Source organism: Monopterus albus, unplaced genomic scaffold (assembly GCF_001952655.1).
Source record: "Monopterus albus unplaced genomic scaffold, M_albus_1.0 scaffold127.1, whole genome shotgun sequence".
NCBI lineage: Eukaryota > Metazoa > Chordata > Actinopteri > Synbranchiformes > Synbranchidae > Monopterus > Monopterus albus.
The window spans coordinates 3,666,971-3,690,238 of record NW_018128007.1 but is presented as its reverse complement, the minus strand read 5'-3'; the positions used below and the strand labels follow the sequence as shown (position 1 = coordinate 3,690,238).

The window sequence follows — 23,268 nt, the reverse complement described above, 5'->3', positions numbered from 1 at the left end:
TATTAGTGATACATTTGATTATTATTAATATTTTCATGTGTGTAAACATTTCAAATTCGATAAGGGTAAGTATTGACTGAAATTGAAAGATCACATCTGTACTTGAAACATACAGGACTTGTTCTTGAAAGTGAAGGGGACCCATGCATACTGTATGTCCCTGGGGAGTCGAGGTGTTGCAGGATGTAATGCAGTGCTATGTTAAATGCAGCATCCACTGACTTGTTTGCCTGTAGGCAAATTGCAAGGGGCCCAACAGTGGGCCTGTGATGCCCTTCAGGTGGGCCAACACCAGTCTCTCAAAGGACTTTATAACTACAGGTGTCAGGGCGACAGCTCTGTAGCCACTCAGTCCACTGATGGAGGATTTCTTGGGAACTGGGATGATGGTGGAGCATTTAAAGCAAGAGGGAACTTCACATAGCTCCATTGACCTGTTGAGCATCCACTGACTTGTTTGCCTGTAGGCAAATTGCAGGGGGCCCAACAGTGGGCCTGTGATGCCCTTCAGGTGGGCCAACACCAGTCTCTCAAAGGACTTTATAACTACAGGTGTCAGGGCGACAGCTCTGTAGCCACTCAGTCCACTGATGGAGGATTTCTTGGGAACTGGGATGATGGTGGAGCATTTAAAGCAAGAGGGAACTTCACATAGCTCCATTGACCTGTTGAAGATAAGTATGAAGATGGGGGCCAGCTGATCAGCACAAGCTTTCGGGCAGGAGGAGACCACACTGTCTGGGCCATGTATTCTTCAAACTAGTGCGTCAGCTCAGATATTTTAGTGATTTCTGCTATAGTCCTTCCACTTCCAATAAGCAGAGAAGGGGATTCCCTGAACTCACACACAGGTACGTGGGTTACAACTTTGTGAGACAACCACAGCTTATGACCCAAACCTAAAGGAGAACTGGACAGTATATTAGCAACAGGTAGAAATGTTTGTAAAACCCAATGAATAACAGTGTTTATCTTTCATTGTGCTTTTGAGTTTTTCATTAAATCTACCATGAACATTTTTAGCAGAGCTCTTGGAAGTTTAATTGGTTTGTTACAATATTCAGCCACCAATTATTTCCAGTTTAAATTGTCACTGACTTGCACAGTTTTTTCTTTCCGATGTACACACTTTACAGGCCTGTAGAAACAGGTCTAATAGTGTTGCGTCATATTTACCCAGCCTGGGTCCTATATATTGAACAATTTACAGATCTGACTCATTTCCCAGTAAAAGTAGCAACACTCCTTTCAGCCCTCACTGCTGAGTCTGTGTACTGCAGTGTGCACTGTAAACCCTCTGCCATTACTATAATATTTAGGGGCTTCTGTTATCAACTTCAAGAAGCCGCTGCTGGAACACCATGGTCATATGCTTTTATCATTAAACACATTTATTCCTACCTCACTTACATCCAAATCTGAAATCGACTTTTATTTTATCTGCTATACTCAGTTGCTCTCACAAATGACCCCAGAATGTCTGTCATTAACACCAATACTTATGATTTATTTTCCTTACAAGTGTTCTGAGATCACATTAATACTGCCAGTTTAACACCAGTTTTGACAAGAACATCTGCTAAAAGCCAAGACTGTAAACACATAATGTAAATGACACTTATCATGTCTCTGCGTTGTCATCATGCACAGTCACTACTAAATCTCATGTACTCCAGTCACAGATATTTACCAAACCACATGTTAAAAGATTTAACACCATCATTAGTCTGATATTCATCATATTTGGGCTACCTACCAGGCTTAATATGAAACACAAGGCAGTGGAAAAACATCATTTTAACACTTTGCTACTGGGCATCTCATCCCGTGGCACAAAACTGTCTGTGTGCTTGAAAATATATTGTCCAGAGATGTGAGGACAGGACTGTGAACCTGTATTTTGTCAGGCTGACTGTGAATTAAACAGTAAGTCTGCAAATCACAATGTTTGTGTAGGCGTGTGCGTAGGTGCTCTGTGAGTGTGACATTTAGTTAAACAGTCGTCAGTGGGGATTAAAGTGTAGACGTGAAAAGAAACATGGCTTTGCAGGATACATGATGCTGTACAATGTAGAAAATCAGCTTGGGATAAAAACCCTATTTCCTCTATTAGTCTTACTTTTTTTTCTGATTCCAAAAAAGTTGAGACCCACTTGAATCAAGCACATATTGTAGGAAATGTTAAATTACATGTAATAAAGAGATGGTTTATTTTGAAAGTGGCACAAACCCTTGACACAACATTCTCAGTGATATCACAAAAATGACATGTATAAGTAATAGTCTTCATGGGTCATTTAAGTGATGGGTGCACAGTTCAAGTCTCACTCTGTTGAGCATAAATACACTAAAGTGGTGGGTAATGGTACACAAGAAATGTGGTGGGCAAACAGTAGGTTTGATTTCACATTTTCCACTAGGTAGTGCAGTAGTTAGCGGTGTTGCTTCACAGCTAGAAGGTTGCGGGTTAAAGACCTAGTGCTTTTCTATGTGGCGTTTACATGTTCTCCCTCTTCCGGCTACCTCCTACAATCCAAGGACATGAGTCTTAGGTGGACTGGTGACTCTAAATTGGCCGTAGGAGTGTGTGTGGCTGTCTGTACCTAAGTGTCAGCCATGTGACCCTCTTCAGGATAGGTGGTAGAGATAATGGATGTAAATTGATGGATGGATTTTCCACTTAACATCACAGGGATACATGTAATTATATGTACCAGCACATCTCCTCTCATAGCTGAAGAAAACCATCAGCAGTGAGACAGTTGTAATCCTCCATCAGTCCCCCTCTCATTCCTGACAAATAAACCATGAGAGGACAGAGGGAGTGAGGCAAAAAGAGCAGAAACTCCACCATTGCCCATCTATCATCTATATTCAGGTGGTTCCTGATGCAAACAAAATTCACGTATTCCCCTACTTGAACTGGGTCACACATTTGATTCACTGTCTTTGTACTACACACATGTACACAACCAAGCACATGTCATGCGGTGTCCCATCAGTCATGTCTACACTCATACACACTTTACTCACTCTGTCTTTGCCTCTGCCTTTGTTTTGTCTCATTTTTACTTTCACACATCCTCAGCTCTCTCCTCTTTCCTTTCTGTCCCCATCCTGCACCTTCCCCTTTTCTCTTTGTGCTCAACACCAGTAACAGGTTGATCCATGGCTCCTCTCCTGACATCCGTTATTCCGGATCTCTCCAAGGGACCCTGACAAGCTATGAGGGATTATGCTCCTCTAGACAGGAAACCAGGAGACACAAACTTGCCCCATTCTGCAAGATTGATAAAGCATAGGTCCAGGGACACATGATAAAGAAACGTCTAGAGCCTTACATTCAAATACAACTTTTAGTCAGGCAAATGTGAATTTATACACATGTATTAAACAGATACACAAAACAATCTTACAATATATCCTAAATGTTTGGATATATTGTAAGATTGTTTGTGATTGAAAGTGGCAGATGATTACCATGTGGCAGTCAAGTTAGATTTATCTAAAGAATGTATAGAACAAGATATATTTTTCTTGTTCTTCTATCTAGTACAATGACATTTACATTTTAAAAAGGCCAAGTATACAATCTCAATTTTCCTATATCTAGTACAGAGCTGTTAGTAGGATTTTAATGCAGTGGACTGAAACAAGTTTAATCATCCAAAGGGAACTGATTACCCCTAATACAGTATTGCTGTCTCATTTTTTTTCCCCACTCAAACAAGAACAAGTATCAGGATGAAAAGAGCATTGAATCACTTGTTAAGCTTGATGTCTTCTGTCTCAGCACCGTGAGATAGATAGGTCTGATCGGATGCAAGATTCTGTGTTTCAGTGCATTTGTAATATATCTGAGAAAGGGCACTGGTATTAAATCACAATCATATTTGATCACAAATCTTTTTATTGCTATATTTTTGTCCTCCCCAGCTACTCACATGACAGGGCCAGCATATAAGGAACACCTCTGAGTATAATGTAGTCCAGTAAAACATCACCTTTAACTATGGCATACATCTGTATAGGTGTTACTATTAAAGTGGCCGGGCATTGTAGGTTTGTGCACTCTGCTCTGTTGAACAGCACTCTGACATTTGAATAGACAGTCTGAATGAGCTACATCTTACCATGCTCTACAGAAGCCTATAGAAGAACACAATCAAGCTGATGAAAACGTTTTGTCCCTGATAATGTTTGTGTGTGTTTTATAGTAGCCATTTTTGTTTACACCTTGTAAAAATACATTATATCACATATTTAATGTATAAGTTGTACTTATGTGTCTGAGTGTATACAGTTTGTGCACATACTGTATGTTCATGCTGTACATGAGCATGCATGTGCATGTCACTGCAGTATGAAAACATACTAAGACTTCCTGTTGGAAACTCAAATTGAGGGAACATTTGGAATGAGAGGGAGGGAAGAAAAAAGACAGTCACTGAGGGGATGAAGAGAGAGAGTCTAAAAATTATGTTCAAACAGGGAAAAAGAGAAGGAGAAAAGAAGAAAGCGAAGCCAGTGAGACATTTGACAATAGAAGAAAGGAGATGGATCTGAGGATGTCTGCAAAATCCAGAGAGAAACCAGTAAACTGAATTACAGATGAGAGAGTGACAAAGTGACAGAAGTGGCAAGGGCATCCCTTGGTGCACAGATCAGAAAAAAGAATATTGATCATTTCACCCAACATGACTCAAGAACCTGAAAGAAGAAACACGACTGACATGCTGACAAAAGAAATGTTATTCTCACTGAGGCATTGAACTGCTCCGGACAGAAACGCCACTGACATACGTCAGTGTTTAGAGAAGATACGAGGTCGTTAAAGTCACTGAAAGTTGAGGCATCCTTACTTGGTAAAGATCCAGTACCACCTGGATGGAGTCTGATTAAGGATCTTTCAGTTATGATGGACATGAGGACTCATCAGCTTCATCAGACAAAGGTTTGAGCAGTCTCGTTTTTTCCCTTGGAGGTAAGTTATCATTAACAGTGCTTAAATTTCTGCTATATACTCTACTTTGTACTTAAAGGAAAAAGAAATCAGGTCTCTTGGTTATGTTTCATCCTGGGAACCAGACTAATCGAAATATGCAAGTACAAATGTAATGGCAAAAATCATTAAAACAAGCACAACTAATCCCTCACAAGTGCATTCAATGTTGCAAAATAGTAGGAGTGTATAATCTTTGCATTACATAGACAGAACAGGCAAGCAAAATCATCCACTGAGGAATTTTGAGTAAATTGATATAGTTATTGACAATTATAGTAGAGTGTTCAAAGAGGTTACTACTGTACTGCACTCCACATCATGTTTGTAATATATTTCACAATTACTGTACATGAAAAAGCCCCTGTGAACTTTTATAGCAAGTACAACTATCACTAAATTTAGCTACAATGACAACAAAATGTTTCCTTGAGGGAGTGCTTTATAAAACTAAAGTTTGATGCAGGACAGCATGAGAACGTTAAACCAGTATCCCATCCCGTGTCTTTCCCTTTATTTTCAGTACACACACTCTCACACACACAAGTGAGTCTCCCACGCTACTGGTATTTATTTGGACAGTGATATTTGTGATGAAGGGCCATCTGCCCTGCTGGCAATATAACTTTACAGTCAGTGCATCACCAGTCTTTGATGTTAGAAGATGAAAAGCAATAACAGGAGAAACAAGGATGTATTAGATTTCTATCAAATAAGCAGAGATGACTTAAATTTGAGAACAGATAAACTTGTATTTTCATATTTTACTATTTATTGATTCAATAAATGCCACTTTGCTATAGGATTACAAAACAACACTTCTGATGTCCTCCTGAAACATGTTACTTTTAAAAGCTTGAATCATCATGTTTTATTATAGTTAATGTGCAAATAAATCAATAAATGACATACCACTGTAGCAGCCACACATAATGATTTCCAGATGCTTGAAGGACTACAGCCACAATCTGTGACAATGGTGCTTTCAGAATGACTTCTAACTCGTACCTTATACCCCTGAATAAAAGACCATTTTACATTAAAACATTCATAATTTAGTTAGATAATAAATAAATAAATAAATGATAAAATAACATGCCAATCCCCAACAGTTGGTATTAGCATTTGGGTTTCATCATGTTACTCTCATTTTGCCGAACTTTGTTTAGAGCAAATTATCTACTACACAAATTATAACAAAGATACACAAAACTTCGAGTAGTTGTAAAGGAGTGGTTATCCAGTGCAAGCCGGTTTTAATTTTATCCTTCCTTATGTTACTGAAGGAATTAGGTCTGTACTTAGAGACAGTGTTTAGCTAATTGCTAGCAGATCTTAGATTAGCATGTCAGTATGCTAACATGTGTTGGTTACTACACAGATGAGGATGAAAAGGTTTTGGTTTTGCAAGCAGTGAACCAATTAATATTTTGACTTGACAATGACGCTGTAGACAAATTAAGGGACCATCAACTTATTCACTCTGAAAAGAATATGAATGCCTATACAAAATTTTATCCATCCAATAGGCCCATTATCAAGATATTTCACTCTCAACCACAAAGGTCATGGTGGCACTACAGAAAAAGTCAGGGGATCGCCAAAGATATCAAAACATGTTCTAATGTCTAGCATGGGATAGTTAGGCCAGGATAAGCTGGGCCTTACAACATATCATTAAAAACCACTGGAACAGGCCACATTATTTAGCATTGTTGTTCGCTTCTGTAGTAAGTGGTTTAACACACAATTTCCCCAGTGCAACACTCAAAACACTAGTTAGCATTCTTAATGATGATGAACTAGCTCCAGTAAGCTGAATAATATCAGGGAATGTTGCTGAGAAAACACCCATTTGTTTCCTTCAGTGGTCTTGATATTCTGTTGCTGGGCAGGTCTTGTTAGTGCAGATGAATCACATTATTCATGCTTTGCCCTGAGTGGAGCATAGTGTTTATTTATTTATTTTTATTACAGTTGTTCTCATTAGCCTGAATAGGCTGCTTTTTTTTAATCAAATGGATTAATTTGCTGTGAGAGATTAGCTGTGACCTGTGTACACAGCACAATATGGCTGGGCTATACTGTATCAGTCTATCTTTGCAATATGAAGCCGATCTCATTTGACTTATCTAAAGGGGGTTGAACCACAATGACTTTATTTCATCCTGGTATGACTGTCAATAAAAGGTCATATCTTGACCTGAAGAAGTTAGATGTGTTGTTTCTGTGTTTTATAAGACAGTAAACACAGGATGAAGATATGATCTGATATGACAACAAGAGCCTCTGTACCAGAGTCAAATTCCTTGTGTATTTAATCATACTTGCTCAATAAAGCTGATTCTGATTTGTGCCTGAAAGAGTTACAGTAAAATCTACATTTCTAAAAATTTGTAATAAAATATCTGGAAATAAATATATTTATAGCTCCTCAGAGGCCATTGCTGTAGGCATAAATAAACATAGTACATTATAAATAAATTGTCTAAATAAACCAGATATTGTTTAAATTGGCTTTGTATGTGTGGCCATGCCAAGAACAACAACTACACTGACGTCAGAAATGGGAATGAGTGGATATGAGGCCGAGGGAATGGATGTGTCTGTGTACAAAAAGGGGGGGGCATTTAAGAATCAGCCCCATTAGCGAGATAAAGACTACAAAGAGTAATACAATTTTAAAAAAAGAAGCAATTTAAATTTTTGTCAAATAAATAAACACCTACTGCAGGGATGTGGTTAAATTATTCAAAACAATAAACTCATTAAAAGGGGCAGTTTGAACCATTAGAACAACAGGCTGAAGCTTACTGTTATCCCTGTGTTTTTGAGAGTTTACATGACTCCCTGTTACTGTCTGTGTCATTTTGTCTGACAGTTCACCAACACCAAATCAACATCCTCACCATCATTACCTACAGTCATCATCATCATGAACCTCAACAGTACTGAGTCCTGGGTTTTCATCAGTATTTCATCTCCCCTCCTGCCTGTAGAAGCCAGTCCCACTAACAGGAGTGGCATGGAAGCATATCTTCAAAGACTGGCTCATTTAGATGAGGGCCTTTACAGTGACTTTTACGGCCTCTGGATTACACTGATGGTCATAAACTCTCTTATATTTCTGGTATGAAGTTTTTACAGAGCTCTTTTGATGTTGTGGATAGTTGTGTCATTTGTAACTTGTGTTGACCACACTGGTCTGTACAAACTGATTTTTCTTTCCTTTTCTTTGTATCTCCCTCTTTTTTTCCAGGTGGGCATGGTGCTCAACACCGTTGCACTTTATGTTTTCTGTTTCCGCACAAAGCAGAAGACCACCTCAGTGATATACACCATCAACCTGGCGGTGACAGACCTCTTGGTGAATCTCTCTCTGCCAACTCGCATCCTGCTGTACTACAGTGGAGGAGCTTGTCTCACCTGTTCCTACCTGCACATCTTCAGCTACTTTGTCAACATGTACTGCAGCATCTTGTTTCTTACCTGCATATGTGTTGACCGTTACCTTGCAATCGTGCAGGTGGGTTTTGTCTGTGGTTTGGTAACAGATTTGGTCTCACTTATATTATCTGAAGTCTAAGCAGTCCCCCTACAATTTGCTGGATACCTGCTTAAACAGAAGGAATCTAAAATGTCTTATTTTCTTATGTTCTTGCAGGTCGAAGCATCTCGTCGGTGGAGGAACTCCAGTGTGGCCAAATGTGTGTGTGTCTCTGTCTGGCTGTTTGCCATCGTGGTCACCTACTCTTTTCTCTCTACTGCTTTCCAGCATACAGGCTGCTGCCTCTCAAAGCTCCTTTTTCTTACCATCACTGAGTTCTTTCTACCCCTCATCATCATTGTGGTCTTCACCTTGAGGATTATGTGGGCCCTAGCTGACCGCCATCTGATGCAGCAGAGCAGGTATAAACACTAGTGCACTGATAAAAGGGAAGGGTACTTCAGACTTTATAAAAAAATTACTCACAGTTGCAGCTCTAATATTTACGGACGATGGCATGTCACAGTGGTGGTTTTAATTGTTTTCTCAGGGAGAGGAGAACGAGGGCTGTCCAGCTGCTGAGCACAGTGCTGATCATCTTCACTGTGTGTTTCACACCCTTCCACATCAGACAGGTGAGCAAGTGGCAGACATGGCACACACTGTTTTACAGGAAAAATCATCATTTTATGTTGTCCTTAAATTCTCCAGGGGCCGCAAAATATCAGTTGCTGATGACATTATTTTGTTACAGATAATGGCCCTGGTAATATGGCAGCTGTCTTTTTTTGTGCTATAGGTTGTGGTGCACTTCTACCCTGATATGCCTCATCATGTGATTGCCTACCACTTGACTGTCACTCTCAGCAGTTTGAATAGCTGCATGGATCCTATTGTCTACTGCTTTGTTACAAATAATTTTAAGGTTAGACTTGATTCCTTTCCCACCTGTCTTCCTCACCTTTTTTTTCATCACCCTGATCTAAGTACTCAGACTGTTTACTTAACTAAAAGCAACACCACAGTGTAAAAATATTTTGTTACAAGTAAATGTCCTGCATTCAAAATGTTACTTAAATACAAAAATATTAACATCAAAATATACTTAAAGTACCAAAAGTAAAAGTACTCATTATGCAGAATGGCACATTTCACATTAATGTATATCATATTATTGGATTATAATTAAATGGTATTATACTTGTATAGTGCTTTTCTATGCATTGCAGCACACTCAAAGCACTTTCATACTACTTGGCCATTCACACTCACACACTGGTGTTATCATCAGTAGCAACTGGGGGTTCAGTGTTTTGCTCAAGGACACTTCAACACGTTGACTGGACAAGCCGGGAATAGAACCGTTAATCCTCGAGTTAGGAAACAACCCACTCTACCTCCTGAGCCACAGCCGCCTCCAAAAATTACTGACGCATTATTGTGTACATCACATTTAATGTTGCATCTGGTGGAGCTAATTTTAATTACTTCATATGCTTAAAATTTGAAGTATGTTACATACAACTGGGTAGCTTGTGAATTTTACACTGAGGATGCATACAGTCCTATGATTATACTGTATTTTGTTTTATGAATTTAATTTTGAAAAGTAATGAAAATGATCAAATAAATATAGTGAAACACAAAATACGATATTATGTCGTGAAGTCGAACTATGACGTAGCAGAAAATGAAAATACTCAAGTAAAATACAAATACCTCAACACTGTAATTAAGTACAGTACTTAGTTACTTTCTACCTCTGCTCTCTACCACTTGTGTATCCATCCATCTTTCACTCCATAAATTTGTCCATCCATCATTCATTTTCCACCTTTTTACTCAGCAGTTCACCAAATCATTTACTGCCTTTTTCTCTCTTAGGCCACTATGAGACATTTTTTCCGCCGTGCAGAGCCTGAACAGACCAGTGGTGACATCATCAGCATGCAGCACAGCTCCAAGGCCTCAGGAGGGACAGCCAATGTCATCTCTAATAATGTGATCATGATGACCAAGGTTCACAGTTCACTGTAGAGAGACAATCTGGGAAAGAACCACACAGTGTAAATTTGCTTTCACAAAGGGTGAGGGGAACTGAAAGTCACAGAAATGCCACTGTTGCCTGGCGAAGTCTGAACTCTGCAACAGGCTGAGCAGTACTAAAACCCCAGGATTGACTAAGAAGTAAGCTATCACAGCCAGCTCAGCATTTTGAATAATACTACTTGAATAATTTGGTTCCCACAAGAAACAAATTTATTCTGCAAGTTAACATTATCATGATGCCAGTAAACTTTTCCATTACCTTGGACCTGCATCTTTTCACCAAGCTCCCTAACTGCTAGACCACTTTGGTGCTAAATTCAAATACAACAGAACACACAACTGACTTATTTATATAATTATTAATAGGAATTATACAAGTGACAAAATGCCTGTTCCTTTAAAACATTCATATTTGATGTACTACCTTTTCCACATTCCAACCTTATAAATTTTACCTTGTAGCACAGTGTAAAGCAGACCACACTGTAATCTGTTTCCAAAATCAAAGATAAGTGATGTTTTTTGCTTGGACTACAAGCTTATAATTATAGGATGATTGCTACTTCTGCACAGCAGAGGGCAACATTGCACTCAGTTTTGAGGATGACTCCAGGAAGAGATAAGGGAAACCACTTAGATATCTGAAAGCAGCTTCAATGCGAATGTCTGGACAGGGGCTGTTGAACTGTAATAATATTGTTTTATTATAACAAAGTTGAATATTATGCGCTTATTTGGCTGAAAAATAAAAAGATGTGCAACCAAGACAAATGCTTTTCTTTGTGTTTTGTTGTGATCAGGTTCTTTTCCTTGCCTCATGATGATGGGATCAAGTCTATGTATAAAACACTGTAGTTGGAGCTCCTCTGGTCCCTCAAATAGTTCTGTCAGGTTCCTGAAATGTATCAGTATCAATCAAGACTACATTTCATATTTGAGAAATAATATGAAAACTAAAGCTGAAATCAATCACTTAAATTGAATACACTTTTATAATTTCAAATATAACGCCCGTTTTCAAATTATTGATACGTAGTTTTTAATGAATTACTAACCATGATTACTGTAACTCCCCGCCCTCTTTAGGTGAGTAGCGTGCTGACGCCATCGTTCTGACCACGCCCCTTTGTTACTGTGGAAACCATCCATAGTGGAGACCAATGAGATTGATGAGCGCAGTAAAGCAGATGGTCACTCAGTTAGCTGGTAAAGGTTAGCTAATTACAAATCCAAATCGAGCGATTGCTGCTACGTTAAGGAAAATATACGTGATACAGAGCAGGTTCCGTTTCACCTTGAAGAAGGAACAGGTTCAGGTCGGTTACATCTTTTTCTGTTCGTTTTAAGGGTATCTTTATGTCGCAGCTTGCTAATGTCAGCTGACTACTTTATTAGACAGCCTAGCTCGCTAAACTAATGTCAACCTTTTAGTGAAATCACAGTAATTGTAAAGTTAATATGTCCAGGTTTAGATATTTTTATCCAGTCAGACAAAAACAACATATCTATCGCCAAGTACACTAACGTTATCATATATTCCAGTCAGAAACACGTGCTAAAATGTTAATGTTTAAAAGGTTACACGAATGGTTAACTTATTGCAGACTAGAACAGGTTATTCTATCGCTCTGTGAAAACATGACACAAGATTGCAGATTACAGTCACTTGTATGGGAAGCGTTTTAAGAGCTAAGTTTAAATTTGTTTAAACACTAGCTTATACACCGATCAGGCATGACATTGACCACAGGCAGGAGAAGTGACTATCTGTTACAATGGCACCTGTCAGTGTGTGGGGTATATTAGGCAGCAAGTGAACATTCAGTCCTCAAAGTTGATGTGTTGGAAGCAGGAAAAATGGGCAAGTGTAAAGATCTGAGTGACTTTGACAAGGGCCAAACTGTGATGGCTGATGACTGGGTCAGAGCATCTCCCACACTGCAGGTCTTGGTGGGTGTTCTTGGTCTGCAGTGGTCAGTACCTACCAACAGTGTCTAAGGAAGGACAGATGGTGAAATGGAGACAGGGTCATGGATGGTCACTGATGATGAGGTTGATCTACTGTAGATTGAAGTTTAAATTTCATTCATCCTTTTAAAAAAGATTCTACTTTATTTGAACCTTTGTTAAAATGGTTGAAAATGAGAAACACTGTACATTGGTCTCTATGAAGAGAAACATTCAGCAGCTACAGTGGTGATGTCACACCCAGAGTGGAGAGGCTGCTGAATTGGTCTAAATATTATCTCTAACTTTTTGCTCATGACCATAGTTTTCGCTTCTTTTACGTGTTTTTCACTGGATGGTTGACACATCTGTGCTCTTCCTGGCAGTAGATCTATGGAAGCAAATTGATTCACACAAGATGCTCAGTGAGCTGCAGAGTGACACGGGTGCCGAACGACTGCTGCACTGACTCCTATGTAAACAGTATTAGGAAGGTGGTCATAATGTTATGGATGATCAGTGTATTTGATCTATCCTTTATGTGGGGTACCTCACATATATTTGCATTTTGAAAAGGCAAGACAGAAAAATCAAATCACATCATTGTTTCATGCATCCCAGAGATGGTCTATTAAACTAGTAGCAGATGGGATCCACCTGTTTTAACTGTTAACAATTACGCAACATCTACTGTGGTGTAATAAAGATGGAAGTCTTCCAGCTTCAAAGGTTATGGTTAAAAGTGCTGTCACTCTGCAGATTTAAGGAGACACATGGCTGAAAAGCCTTAACATTACTGTAAAGCAAATAGTTAAGGAGTGGCAATTTGATAGCCTGTGTAGTTTTATGTCTGTTCTGTGTTCATAGTGTACTTTATTGGGGCAGGGCAGCATTTTTATATAGCCAATTGAGAAATTTGACCTCCTGTCATGGGACCAAACTGCACTGGAATATTTTTACACATGGGAGCCTGAGTATTTAGCCTTTGACCCCATATAAAAAAAATTACTCTGTTCATGTTATCTGTCATCTATCATGTTGAGTATGCAAATTATGACTGGTAATGTTAAAGCCAAGGAATTGCTACCTCATGTATTATTTTATACTGTAGCTTGCAGTCTAACTGGTGTCTGTTCTTCTGCAGGTTGCTGTGTGACTGAGTGAGTTTCCATATGCCTCGACACTGACTTGCCCTGAGGTGCACTTAGATGCACATGCACAGACTTGCGCTGACAGACATATTTAACATAATCCAAATACTACATGTACACAACCTCCAACCACACTGACTAGCCACAACAAACATACTCTCAGAAATGGTCTGTAGCTTACCACAAACACAGCTACTGGAGCCCATAACATGCCTGTTGCCACGTCTTCTGCTCTTCATTGAATTTTCAGCTTGTGAGGAACACCACTGCTCTGCAGCTTAGCCACTGAGCTGTGCACACTGGTCACATAACAGCATGATGGCCACAGGGTGAAATGGATGGAATAAATTTTTCCCACATGAGTTTGGACACACGAATGTCATTTTAATGATAATTCCTGGCTTTTCCTCATTTTTTTTTTTTTTTTTTTTTGCAGTTCTTGGCTTTGAACCCAGAAAGCACTGACCAGAAGAGACTTTCTCATTAATCTTTCTGGATATGTCTGGGCTCCACATAGTACATTCTTACATGTACACGAAAATAGTTGCAATAAGTGATAGACATTGATATACAACCATCCAGCAACATAAATGGTTCCTCTGAAATCCAACCGGACTGTAATGGGAAGAGAAGCCGAGGACATGGAGGTTTCTGGCCTTCCGGAGAAGATAGACCTCAAGAAAGAAGCAGAAGAGAGTGAGAGTGAGGAGGAGGCTGAGGAGGAGGAGGGTAGGGCTGTGCAGATCCCTTTGCATCGCTGGGTAATGCATGGTGCAGTGATGTTTGGACGCGAGTTTTGCTATGCCATGGAAACAGCGCTGGTCACGCCAGTGCTGCTGCAGATTGGTAAGGAGACAATACAGTCACATTGAGACACACATTAATAAAACCCATATTACAACAACTTGCACAACCAGCAAGCACATTCCTGTCTAAATAATGTATAAATTGCTCATCTTATTCTAAGGTAGAAGATTTATTAGACCCTTCCCACCTATAATTCACAGTGGTATGGTAATAGCGTCTTCTTTCATTTTCTGTATAGAGTATAAGAATAATTGGGTTTGCTTTCTGGTGAAGCACATCACAGCTATCCAAAAAGAGCTGCATCCTAAATTCTAGTTATCACCAGCAGCGTTGTGGAATTGCATTGCATTAACCAGACTGGATCTATTGATTTCCCTGGCTACACCGCTGTATCATGAAACGTGTGTGGAGTAGCCAACTGGGGGCTATGTAGTTGGATATCAGCTTTGCCACCATAGCAGAAATGGAACAAAGGCATTTTCCTGGCTAGGTATGACAAGGATGTCTTACACAGCACATGAATGAATATCCACGAATAAACAAAACAGACCCATTTGTTAAAAAAAAACTGCTTCACTGTGCTACTAGAGGTCAAAAACTCCTTAGGGCACCTTTAAGTTTCCTTTAGCAAAACAGTGTGTGTGCAGCAATGGGAAACACAGACAAAAAAACAAGATATTTTTCCTACTGTGATAAAGCATCTGCTGTTTTGTTGACTTAAGACTGAGGGACGGCAGGAGCAGAGCAGAGCAGGGCAGAGGGGGTAACCTGTTCCTGTGAGAACCAGCCAGCTAACTGGATTTGAATCCATCAGATCTGTGTGTGGAAACTAAATTTATGCTTCTTTATATGGGGTGGAAAATGTGAATATTGTTACAGCATCAAGAGGCAGTTGTCTTTTTCCCTATAACATCATCGTCTCTCATTAATTTTATATACAGTATATGTGAGCCAACCTGTAATTGTCAAACCACATTAGTGCTGAAATGGCTTTAAGGATGAGAGTTTCAGTTCGCACTGGAGAATAGTTCTGTCTTAAGACAGCTAGAGGTGAATCCACCACTTTCCTGGCTGGTTGCTGCATATCTCTGTCTGTGTTGTTATAACAGGCCACTTCTGTATCTGAATGTTCCTGCTGCCTGCCTAAAACCCTTGGTAGTGGGAGCTGTTTATGGGCAAGACTGTTTGTTCAGCCTTGCACTGGTATGCAATAGCTGTCACGTGCTAAGCTTTTATAAAGCAGTGGAGCATAGGAAAATCTTTCACCTTTTTGTGTGTGGAGAAACAAAGAAGAAAGCTTCAATTATTCCAACAGGTTCCTGCATCACAAACGTGAATAAGATGGTTTAATGACAAGTTTTGTACCAAGATGAGTAATTAATTAAAGCTGACGTGTTAGCTCAACTTATCATTCTCTCATTCTGTTAAATAGTCAGACCTTCAAGACAGGGTTTGTGATACAACCACAAAGTAAAAAATTAACCTAAGTAAAAAATGCTTGACTTGTATGTAACATTTCTGTTGAGTTGTCCTTTTTGTGCTTAATGATTACTGCTTCATCACATGTTCTCTACTGTCTTTTATTTCATTTAACAGTAGCTTTGGAAATGCTAGAAAGAGTCAAGGCTGTAATCATTATATGCTATAATCAGATAATTATAGTGATAGCTGCTATAATGACAAGATTATTATAGAAACTTAGGCTTAATATTGTCAAATATAAAAAGGGAAAACAGGAGTATGAGGAGTAAAACATCACTTAGGATAAAGTAATGGTCCAGGTCCAGTCCCCTGCCCTGGAAAATAAGTACAGTATACTTCTCTTTGCTTTAATTTGATGTTATCTGAATAGGCCTACTATTTATGTTTTTAGGTCTTCCTGAGCAGTATTATAGTCTGACCTGGTTCCTCAGTCCCATTCTGGGTCTTCTCTTCACACCTGTGATTGGCTCAGCCAGTGACCGCTGCACTCTGCGGTGGGGCCGGAGAAGACCGTTCATTCTGGCCCTGTGTGTGGGTACACTGCTTGGAGTGGCGCTGTTTTTAAATGGCTCATTAATAGGCAAGTAGGAAGTTTCAAACCACTTACAAATGATAATAATGACAGTTTAACCTCATCTGTGTGTGTTTTGTGGTGTTCTGCCAGGCCTGTCCATCGGTGACAGCCCCGGCAGTCAGCCAATCGGCATTGTCCTTACAGTGGTAGGTGTGGTGGTGCTGGACTTCTGTGCTGACGCCTCCGAGGGACCAATCAGAGCTTACCTTCTTGATGTTGCTGACACTGAGGAGCAGGATATTTCCCTGAATATTCATGCCTTCTCTGCTGGTAAGATGTACTGTACACAGAGACCAGCCATGGAGACCTGAATAATGTAAATATCAGCTATTGTGGAAACATCTACAAGTAGTGCACACATATATATTCACACAGCCTACAAATTATTTCCAACACTTTTCTCATAAATAACAATAACTGATGTAATTTGTATCTGTGTCTACCTCTGTCTCTTTAGGGCTTGGTGGAGCAGTGGGCTACATGTTGGGTGGTCTAGACTGGACTGGCACAGCTCTGGGTCGAGCATTTAAATCACAGAACCAGGTCCTGTTCCTGTTTGCTGGAATCATCTTCATTATCTCTGTTACCTTGCACATGTTCAGCATCCCTGAGCAAAATCTCCCTCCATCCAACCAGTTCAAAGTCACAGGAGGTGAGGAGTCTACCAGCCAGTTGTCTTTCAGGCCTGTTGGCCACACGCCACTTTTACTTGATGTGATTGTGGAGGAGGATGCTTCTCCTCAAGCCCCATCCCGGGAGGACGACAAATCAGGTACTGAGGAAAGGGAAATGGACTTCCTTGCTATGGAGCGGGTGCGGAGTAAAAGTGATTCAGTCTTAGCCATGCCAGATGCTACGATTGAGTTGGATCCTGACCTCAACCCAGATGCACAGCTTTTCCTGCCAGAGGTGCATCACTTTTTACCAGCAGTGCAGGGAGAACTAGAAGATGCCTTCAAGCTATCAGAAAACAGTACTAGGTGCTCATCTCCTCCTGGCAGACTACCCACTCTTAGTGATGCGATGACTGTCTTAGAGCCTGTAAATCCAGTTTTGACTGAGCTTAAGGATCCAACAAACAGTCTTTATTTCCACCATCTCATCAGTTCTAACTCAGACAGCTCACATCTGAGACAGGTGATAATCACTTTGAGACCGTGAATCATTTTACTGCCTGCACATAAATAAATGTCATTAATATCCCATACCACACCATCAAATGATTACTTTCCCTATTATTTCAATAGGCAATATATGGGAGTCTTCAGGGACTGTTTCAGACATGTTGTCTCATGTCTTTTTCTCCTTCTGCCTTTAATATCTAGCTGTGCCTCCCTCTTGTCCCAACAGGTCAAAGCTGCCAATGGCGTCAGTGTTTGCTTGTCCTCTTCGGACCACTGCGATCCAGTGAAAGGCCACGCCTCCACTAAGTTTGGGATCTCCCCCCACAACACATCAGCTTCATCACACCCACGCCCACATACCTTCTACAGACAAGTAAGTTACATTTAACATTTTTTAATAACTTTCTGTAATGGGGTGGCGGTGGCTGTGGCTCACGAGGTAGGCAAGTCGTCTTCTGACCAGCAAGTTGGTGGTTCGACTCCCGGTCTCCCCACATGCCTAAGTGTCCCTGAGCAAGACACTGAACCCCGAATTGCTCCCGGTGGCTTGACTAGCACCGTTGTGCGGCAGCCTTGTCGTCATCAGTGTGTGAATGGTGTATGATCTCCCTGTAAAGCGCTTTGGCCAGTCTATTTACCATTTTAGCATTTAACGGTCAAAATGTGAAATGAAAATGTGACAAAATCTGGCTTTGGTCTTTTTTTCTCTTCAGCCCTCCTTTACATTTTCATACTACGGACGAGTGGGATCGCAGCGCTATCGACTGCGACGGACAGTAGCTTCGAGACTTAGGCCAGTCACCACTTCCCGCAGTCTGAATGATCTGAGTGACCTCCAGCGCCATGCAGACAGGCGGGAGTGGCGACTTTCACTTAGCAGTCTGTCACCTGAAGGCTCCAGCAGTGAGGGAGGTCCAGAGCAGGGCACAACTGTTCGATTGCTCTGGTTGTCCATGTTAAAGGTGAAGTAAACTGAGCATAGATTTTTTTTCAGTTTTACTAGTGCACTGCAACACATTTACAACATTTGCAAAACATCTGCTTTTGCAGATGTGGACATCGTTCTCTATTTTCACCTGCTAGTCTTGATTTCTTCCTTTTTTTGTGCCCCTTGACAGATGCCGAGGCAGCTGTGGAGACTGTGCCTGTGTCACCTCCTTACATGGTTCTCCATTATAGCTGAAGTGGTGTTTTATACCGACTTCATGGGGCAAGTCATTTTCCATGGAGACCCCACGGTACACCCATACACACTCACATAAATACATATGAAGCCATGACCAAAAATATCGGCACCCTAACATTTCTTTCAGATAACACACCACTCCTCCCAGAATATCGCTGCAATCACAAATTCTTTGGTATTCTCATGTTTATTTGCTTTGTTTGCATTGGAACTACACAAAAAAAGGAGAGAAAAAAGCCTAATCTGATCCATTCCACACAGAACTCCAAAAATGGACTGGAGAAAATTATTGACACCTTTTCAAAATCATCAGAAATAGTTTTATTTCCAGCCCATGTTGGTCCTTTAATCTGTAATGAAACTTGCCTGTAGCAGTCAACAGGTGCTGGCAATATAGAAATCACACTTGTAACTAGTTAAAATGGAGAAAAGTTGACTCAACCTTTGTGTCGTGTGGACCACACTGAGCATGGAGAAAAGAAAGAAGAGCAAAGAATTGTCTGAGGATCTAAGAACCACAATGGTGGAAAAACATGGTCAGTCACAGGACTCCAAGTCCATCTCCAGAGATCTGGCTGTTCCTGTGTCAACTGTGCACAACACTGTCAAGACGTTTACAGCCCATCGTGCTGTAGCTAATCTCCCTGGACGTGGACGAAAAAGAAAAATAGATGACAGATGACAATGAAGGATTGTTTGAATAGTGGATAAAGAACCTTGATCACCTTCCAAACAGATTCAAGCTGACCTGCAGCCACAGGGTGTAACAGTGTCAGCTCACACTATCCATCGCCATCTGAAAGATAAGGGACACTATGGTAGGAGACCCAGACGGCCCCACTGCTGACACAGAAACATAAAAAAGCCAGACTGGAGTTTGCCAAAGCTGCTTCAGGCTCTGGATGTCTTGACTATGTGCCTGGGATTATGAAATCTGAAGACTACCAATTAATTCTGGGGCCCAATGTAGGGCCCAGTGTCAGACAGGTGGGTCTCTGTCAGAGGTCATGGGTCATACAACAGGACAATGACCCAAAGTAAACTTCAAAACACACCAGAAATGGATTCAGACAATGAGTTAGAGAGTTGTGAAGCAGCCAGCAATGAGTCCAGGTCTAAATCCCATAGACCACCTGTGGAGAGATCTCAGAACAGCAGCTGGGAGAAGGAACCCTTCAAATCTGAGAGACCTGGAGCAAGTGGTCCAAAACTCCAGTAGAGAGGAGTAAGAAACTCACTGACGGTTACAGGAAGTGATTGATTTGTGGAATGGATCAGATTTGGCTTTTTTATCCTTTTTTGTGTTAATCCAATGCAAACAAAAGTAATAAACATGAGAATACCAAAGAATTTGTGATTGAACAATTTTCTGGGAGAAGCAGTGATTGAAATGCAGGTCTGTACACAATGTTTGTGGCCATGACCGTATAGTCTTATTGTTTAATGAAATCATAGTAGAGGAACTCAGAAACATAGACAGTGCAGACTACGCTGAGACAATTTATGCCATGTGTAAAGCCAGTTTGTCAAGTACCTAATAACCTTTGCTGCAGCTATTCCACTTTTTCTAGGCACCAACCAATTCTACAGAGCTACAAAATTATAACAGAGGAGTACAGATGGGCTGCTGGGGGCTGGTGGTTTACGCTGCTACTGCTGCTGTCTGCTCTGGTAAAACACATAGTTTCCATTTTTAGATTGAGATTCAGCTAACTACTGTATTAACACACAAAGCAAGTGGTGAGTAGTAAAATTATACTTCCCTCTTCCCAAAAGAGTAATTGATATTTTTCTCCACCCAGCCATCCTTCAGAAGTACCTGGATAATTTTGATTTGAGCATTAGGATCATCTACATCCTTGGAACGCTGGGATTCTCAATAGGTACAGTTCATTTGGGAGCAGATATATATGTAGGTATATAGCATACAGTGTAGCCTCAACAGAAGCTCAAGAAAAATCTTGTTAACGGCTTTTATTCCCCCTTCTCTTAGGAACTGCTGTAATGGCAATCTTCCCTAATGTTTATGTTGCCATGGTGATGATCAGTAGCATGGGCATCATCTCCATGAGCATCTCCTACTGTCCTTATGCGTTACTTGGGCAGTACCATGAAATCAAAGAGGTATGTACAGAAATAAACAGTCTACACATGTTCACACACTGTTCCTACCCGACAATGCACAATAATACTTAATAGGTAGTTTTCATGTATTGTTTTACTACTTCAGCAGGGGCTGTGCAATATAACAATTTTAAAATATGTGAGAATTTAAATAAGTTTAGCCTGGAGCCTCTTTGGCCTCTTTGGTCTGTTTTGTCTCATGGGCCAATTTCTGATTGTTGGAAAAAAAAAAGGCCTATATTGTTTTCATTTTTATTATTTGCTGGCTACTTGTCTGCTCCAAAGCATTTAAGGAAAGTATGAACTTATTCACCATGCAGTAAAGGGGATATTTTTTAGCCTTTTAGTTTACTGAAAGCCTAAAGCACTACATCATAAAAACCAGTTTATCGATAATATAAAGACATTTGTAGTTGTGGTTAAAGTCACTCCTCTCATGTTTCTTTCCACAGTATGTTCACCATAGTCCAGCAAACACTCGAAGAGGTTTTGGTATTGACTGTGCTATCTTAACCTGCCAGGTGAGCACTTAAACTTACTTCTTTTTTTTTTTTTTTTTTTTTTTTTTTTTTTTAGACACAAACTAAAATGTCCTATTCGCTCTAAATTTAAACTGACCCAGCAGCATCTCTGACCTTTAGCGATGATGCTATTGTGGTGTGTCAGAATATATTTTTCTCTATTTCCAGGTCTACATCAGCCAGATTTTGGTTGCATCAGTTCTGGGAGCTGTGGTGGAGGCAGTCGGCAGCGTGCAGGTCATTCCTGTAGTGGCCTCTGGGGGCTCCTTCCTCGGCTTCCTCGCTGCCTGTTTCTTTGTTATTTATCCAGAGTCAAGCAGCTCAGATCAGGACCAGAGCCTGGTGGATCTATCTGGAGATTCAGACCAGAATGGAAAACGGACCAGTGATCAGAGACTGGCTCTGTTTAACCTCACAGACAGAGATAGTTTGACCAGGACAGATGATCACTGTCTTGCCTCAGCATGAACACCTAAATAATGCTTCATAGTTGGTCCTCATCAAACACAAGGACTATATCAAATGCATCTGAATTACAGAATTGATGGTCTGTGCTTTTCTGTGGGAGGAATGATGATAAACGAGGAAAAACGTGGCAGAAAGTTGAGAGCCTATCTACAGAAGTCTAGAGCCTGGAGTAGAGGACTGATGAGGAGTGACAATCTCAGTTTGGGCCTGCTTTACTTGTTTTGTTGTGACCTTACTCCTATTTAGTGATGTGCGAATCGATCTTGAAATATCAGTACTTCCAATCCCATTGTTGCCTGTTCTAGGATCGATTCCTGTGTTAAAAGATTAATATCTAAAATAAATAGGCTAATTTGGGTTAGGTTAGGGGAAGTCGGGCTCTGTTGCCTATGGCAACGGAGTCCTATGCACTGGCCAATACGCCGCCCGGTGTGTTCAGCAAGCAAAGGTTGCTTGCTGGGCTTAGAAGGAGATTCTAAAGAATAAACTGCAAATTCATCAAGAAATTGAGATGGAGCGGGCTCACAGAGTCGGGAAACCTTCTGATCGTGGTCCGAGGGCGGTGATGGTAAAGTTGATGAAAGGGAGGCCAGGGTGAGAGGAGACATCGCGTTCCTGCGGTATGACCGACTAGTGACCCAACCTCGGAACCAGAATCCAGAACCCATGACCAGCACGCCGAGGACCAGTATGCCGAGACAGGGAGAGTATGAAGGGGTCGCTGGACCCTCAGATGTATGAAGAAATACGCTGGTATATTGATATCTGCGATGGCAGATGAGCGTTGGAACCAACAACAACAAGCATGACCCATGTACGGAAGGAGGCAAGTGATTTGTTACAGAAGTTAATAGTTTTTGAGGGACTGGATCTGGAACTGAACACAATTGGAAATACTGAAATTCATTATCATGAACCGGACGAAGATTTTGACCCTGAAAAAAACTTTTTTAAGAACTCAAAATAACTGCAACGGATGAGCAGTTTAACAGCAATGTCAAGACTGAAAACAAATTATCATTAATTCACTTTAATTGCAGAAGTTTATACGCAAACTTTCAGAGTATAAAACATTATCTCAGTAGTCTTACACATTCTTTTAATATAATTGCTATTTCTGAAACATGGATTAATAATGTAAGGGGAATGGATTTTGACCTTGATGGCTATGACTTGGTATGCACAAACAGAGAGAATAAGATGGGAGGTGGTGTGGCCTTGTACATAGATAAAAACCTTTGTTATAAGAAAGTGGAGAAAATGTCAAGGGTGGTGGATAATTTGCTGGAGTGTGTGACTGTAGAAATACTCGTGGAAAAAAAGAAAAATGTTGTAATAAGCTGTAT

The 23,268-nt window shown here is 40.5% G+C and overlaps 2 protein-coding genes across 6 annotated transcripts; both read left to right on the top strand.

Annotated features, from left to right (window-relative positions):
• Positions 1–5,100: 5,100 nt before the first annotated feature.
• Positions 5,101–10,758, top strand: gpr20 (G protein-coupled receptor 20). Its single transcript, XM_020612701.1, has 7 exons — positions 5,101–5,106; positions 7,884–8,132; positions 8,262–8,528; positions 8,667–8,911; positions 9,040–9,124; positions 9,289–9,414; positions 10,374–10,758. Exons 1-7 carry the CDS (start codon positions 5,101–5,103, stop codon positions 10,524–10,526), a joined length of 1,131 nt encoding a protein of 376 aa, XP_020468357.1. The 3' UTR covers positions 10,527–10,758.
• Positions 10,759–11,725: 967 nt separating this feature from the next.
• Positions 11,726–22,478, top strand: LOC109967307 (solute carrier family 45 member 4-like). Of its 5 annotated transcripts, none has more exons than XM_020612788.1 (14): positions 11,726–11,854; positions 13,630–13,645; positions 14,073–14,482; positions 16,317–16,505; positions 16,590–16,769; positions 16,957–17,636; positions 17,850–17,996; positions 18,337–18,585; positions 18,742–18,861; positions 20,381–20,480; positions 20,612–20,692; positions 20,803–20,933; positions 21,386–21,454; positions 21,623–22,478. In XM_020612788.1, the coding sequence occupies exons 3-14, from the start codon at positions 14,227–14,229 to the stop codon at positions 21,920–21,922; spliced, it is 2,502 nt and encodes an 833-aa protein (XP_020468444.1). In that variant the 5' UTR covers positions 11,726–11,854; positions 13,630–13,645; positions 14,073–14,226; the 3' UTR covers positions 21,923–22,478. The 5 variants fall into 5 exon arrangements, with proteins under 5 accessions (XP_020468444.1, XP_020468442.1, XP_020468443.1 ...); XM_020612786.1 differs by having other exon boundaries at positions 13,630–13,683; XM_020612787.1 differs by lacking the exon at positions 13,630–13,645.
• Positions 22,479–23,268: the final 790 nt, after the last annotated feature.

What these genes read in the sequence shown, in the direction of transcription:
- gpr20 (XM_020612701.1), top strand. An exon ending in TAAACTCTCTTATATTTCTG is followed by an intron (nt 8,133 to 8,261) that starts GTATGAAGTTTT and finishes CTTTTTTTCCAG; the next exon opens with GTGGGCATGGTGCTCAACAC. An exon ending in CATCTGATGCAGCAGAGCAG is followed by an intron (nt 8,912 to 9,039) that starts GTATAAACACTA and finishes TTGTTTTCTCAG; the next exon opens with GGAGAGGAGAACGAGGGCTG.
- LOC109967307 (XM_020612787.1), top strand. Translation starts at nt 14,227, where the DNA reads ATGGTTCCTCTGAAATCCAACCGGACTGTAATGGGAAGAGAAGCCGAG. An exon ending in TTTAAATGGCTCATTAATAG is followed by an intron (nt 16,506 to 16,589) that starts GCAAGTAGGAAG and finishes GTGTTCTGCCAG; the next exon opens with GCCTGTCCATCGGTGACAGC. An exon ending in TTTTCCATGGAGACCCCACG is followed by an intron (nt 18,862 to 20,380) that starts GTACACCCATAC and finishes CACTTTTTCTAG; the next exon opens with GCACCAACCAATTCTACAGA.